This window comes from Condylura cristata, unplaced genomic scaffold, assembly GCF_000260355.1.
Source record: "Condylura cristata isolate star-nosed mole 26May11 unplaced genomic scaffold, ConCri1.0 scaffold00022, whole genome shotgun sequence".
NCBI classification, from domain to species: domain Eukaryota; kingdom Metazoa; phylum Chordata; class Mammalia; order Eulipotyphla; family Talpidae; genus Condylura; species Condylura cristata.
The window spans coordinates 20128575-20131467 of record NW_004567123.1 but is presented as its reverse complement, the minus strand read 5'-3'; the positions used below and the strand labels follow the sequence as shown (position 1 = coordinate 20131467).

Genomic DNA, 2893 nt, shown 5'->3' with positions numbered 1-2893 from the left:
GGATGGAACCAGAGCCCCTGTGCTCAGCTGGCTGCCCTGGGCAGCAGAGGCCCTGACTGCCCTATGAGGGTGCGGGATCTGCCCTCGGGGCCACCAGCCTGGCCCTCTTCAGGGCAGCAGAGAGGCCGGTTGACAGGCCGGGCTCACTCCTCCGCCCCCTTCACTCCTCCGCCCCCTCCACCTCGCCAGGCCCCGCAGACACAGTGAGGCTGAGGCCCCCACCCCCACTGCCTCCCTCTGCCCACAGGCTGGGCCTCCGGGTCTCCAGGATGTGGCCGCTGGGGGAGGGTGTCGAGGAGGGCCCTCTCCATCCCAAAGGATGGGCAAGCCGCTTACAGGGGGCTCGCAGGGCTCTGGACAGGGAGGAGAAGGAGGAGAAAATGGGTATCCCTTTCCACGTGGGATGTGAGCAGCGTGGAAGCTTGTTACAGTCTTTCCCCAACACCAGGAGAGATGTCCTGGCACCTCCACAACACAGAGCATTCTTGCACCTAGCACAGCCGGGGTGGGGGTGAAGACCAGCACCCCATGCCGCCCGGCCCGCCCAGCGCCAGGCTGGCACACACCCGCAGCCCAAGCAACGTCTGTTGGGTGCCTTGAATACAAGCATCCATGCCCAGAATCTCCTTGAGGTTTCAGCCAGGCATGCCCACCCATCCCCCAGCCCGGGGGGACAGGGGACACCATGAGCGGTGGCGGCCTCCGTGACAGAGGCAGGCAGCTCAACCGGGAGCTGGGGGGTGGGGGTGCCCGGCTTGGCTAATTAAACAGTGACTGTGATGAATCGGGGAGAGGCTGCTGCTTGCTAATTAAAGGTGCGGGCGTCTTGCCTGGCAAGGGTGGAAGGCTGGAGCAGCTCTGGCACCATGTCGGCCCAGGCCAGCAAGGCGGCACCAGGCGAAAGCCCCTCCGCTGGCGCCAGGCATCCCTTCCACCCTCCGGCCCTCCCAGCGGGGCCCCACGGCCCCCTCCCCACTTCCCTATCTCTGCTACCCACCTTGCTCCAGCCTGGGGCCTGGGACTTCCCCTCCCCACCAACCCAAATCGCCTTCCTGATAAGGGCCCCGTTGGGGAGGAGCCTGTCGGTGCCCAGTGACTGGGCTGGTAGTGGGCATCAGTTCCAGCCTCAGAGGTGCTCCCTTCCACCCCCTCTCCCTAAGCCCCAAGTTTGGGCAAATGAGTGACTCTAGGGAATGAGGCCCGAGACAACTTTGAGAATTGTAGGTTTTGAGACACCTGGCCTTAGGCATCACCCAGTTTCCCCGTCCTCGGCACCAGGACGCTGGTGGGGTCCCACCACCCAGATGTTCTTGTGTGAGAGAGAGACTGGTAGAAGAACGGTGCTCCTTTCTGGCCTGGGTGCTCCAACCTGGAAAAGAGAAGCCAGGGGGGCCAGGCCTGGTGGCGCAAGGGGTTCATGAGCAGCATATGGAGCTACCCACAGCCACCGCAGCACGAGTTCGATCCCCAGCCAGGGGGTGACCCCACGTGGCGCAGCAGTCTCTGGACTGCACCCCTCAGCAGTGTATTTCAGTCAGTCGGCCTGTTCTGTTCCCCACTCCGTCTCTGGTGAATGTTCTCACCCCCCCCCAACACCACTGGCCTGTACCCCAGTTCTTGTATGCATCAATAAATAAGTCTTTTAAAAAAGAGAGGAAAAATGGGCCCTCCCTGGTGGCCCAGCGGGTTAAAGCACAGCACTGAGAAGCTAAAGCCACTTCCACAATGAGTTCGATCCCCGCCTGCCCCGGAGGAGATCCACATGGCGCGGCAGACCTCTCCTGACCCGCCCGCTGCTCCTCTCAGCAGTGTCGATCTGCCTGTTCTGCTCCCCACTCTGTCTCTGGTGAAGCCTCTCGCTGCCCCTGAGCCTCTGGCATGTACCCCAGTTCTGTATGTACAAATAAATAAATCTTTAAAAAGAGAGAGAGAGAGAGAGAGAGAGAGAGAGAGAGAGAGAGAAAGAAAAAGAGAAGACTGGAAGGAATACTCCGGAAGATCCTGGGAGGCTTGGACGTGGGGAACGCGAAGCCCACAGCCATGGCTGCCGGTCCCTCCTCGCCTAGACTTGAAGGAGGGGCGCTCGGGGGCTCCGGGGCCACGTGCCTGGGCTGGAGTCCAGCCCCACCACTGGCCAGCTGTGTGCCCCAGGCAAGGCAGCCAATGTTTCCATGCCTCAGTTTCCCCTTATGCAAAGCTGGGGATGGTAATCCAGTGAGGTACTTAGTGTCGTGTTTGGTCTACAGAACAGGCCTGGAAATATTGAAGAGCTCGGGTGGATGGAACCTGGAAACTCCTCTCATCCATGTGACTTGGACCTTGTCTGAGGACAGTTATGCCTGTCACTCTCCCTCAAGGCCTCTTACCCCCTCTGACCCCAGGAGATTTTGAGGGAAGGAAAGCAGAATGGAAAGCAGGAAAGGACTGAAGGAAGTGTTCAGAGAGGTTAAGCAACTGACTCGAAGCCACACAGCTCAGCTGAGGGCAGAGGCAGCCTGGGGTCCTGGCGTGGGAGGAGAGGCCCGGTGGGGTCCAGTGGAGACATCGTTGAGCTTCTATGCACTCCAAGTCCTGAACCAGTCGTCACAGAGGGAACAGGGAGAATATGAGTTTCACTCTGCCTTCAAGGGGACCCGGCCTGGAAGGGTAGAGAAAGACACAAATAACGAGACTGCATCTGGGGGGCGGCAGGCTCCCCGGGGCTGAGAGGTACTGCTTTGTCTTAGAGATCTGCTTGCAAAGCAAAGGTTCTGCTTCTATTCGGGGGAGAAAATCAGCGTGGAGGGGTCTGGAGCCGGTGCTGATAGAGTCCCTCTGGCGCTTTTAAGAGAATCTTTCACAAAGGGAGCCAGCTGCTTGCTCTAGAAGTACCAGGTGGTCCTTATGGCTAAGG

The 2893-nt window shown here is 60.0% G+C and overlaps 1 protein-coding gene across 1 annotated transcript; it reads right to left on the bottom strand.

Moving 5' to 3' along the window:
• Positions 1 to 759: 759 nt before the first annotated feature.
• LOC101626183 (uncharacterized protein C20orf203) lies at positions 760 to 1115 on the bottom strand. The gene is given in 3 exon segments (XM_004695973.1): positions 760 to 847; positions 963 to 1048; positions 1050 to 1115. Coding segments are annotated over 3 exon segments (240 nt in total).
• Positions 1116 to 2893: the final 1778 nt, after the last annotated feature.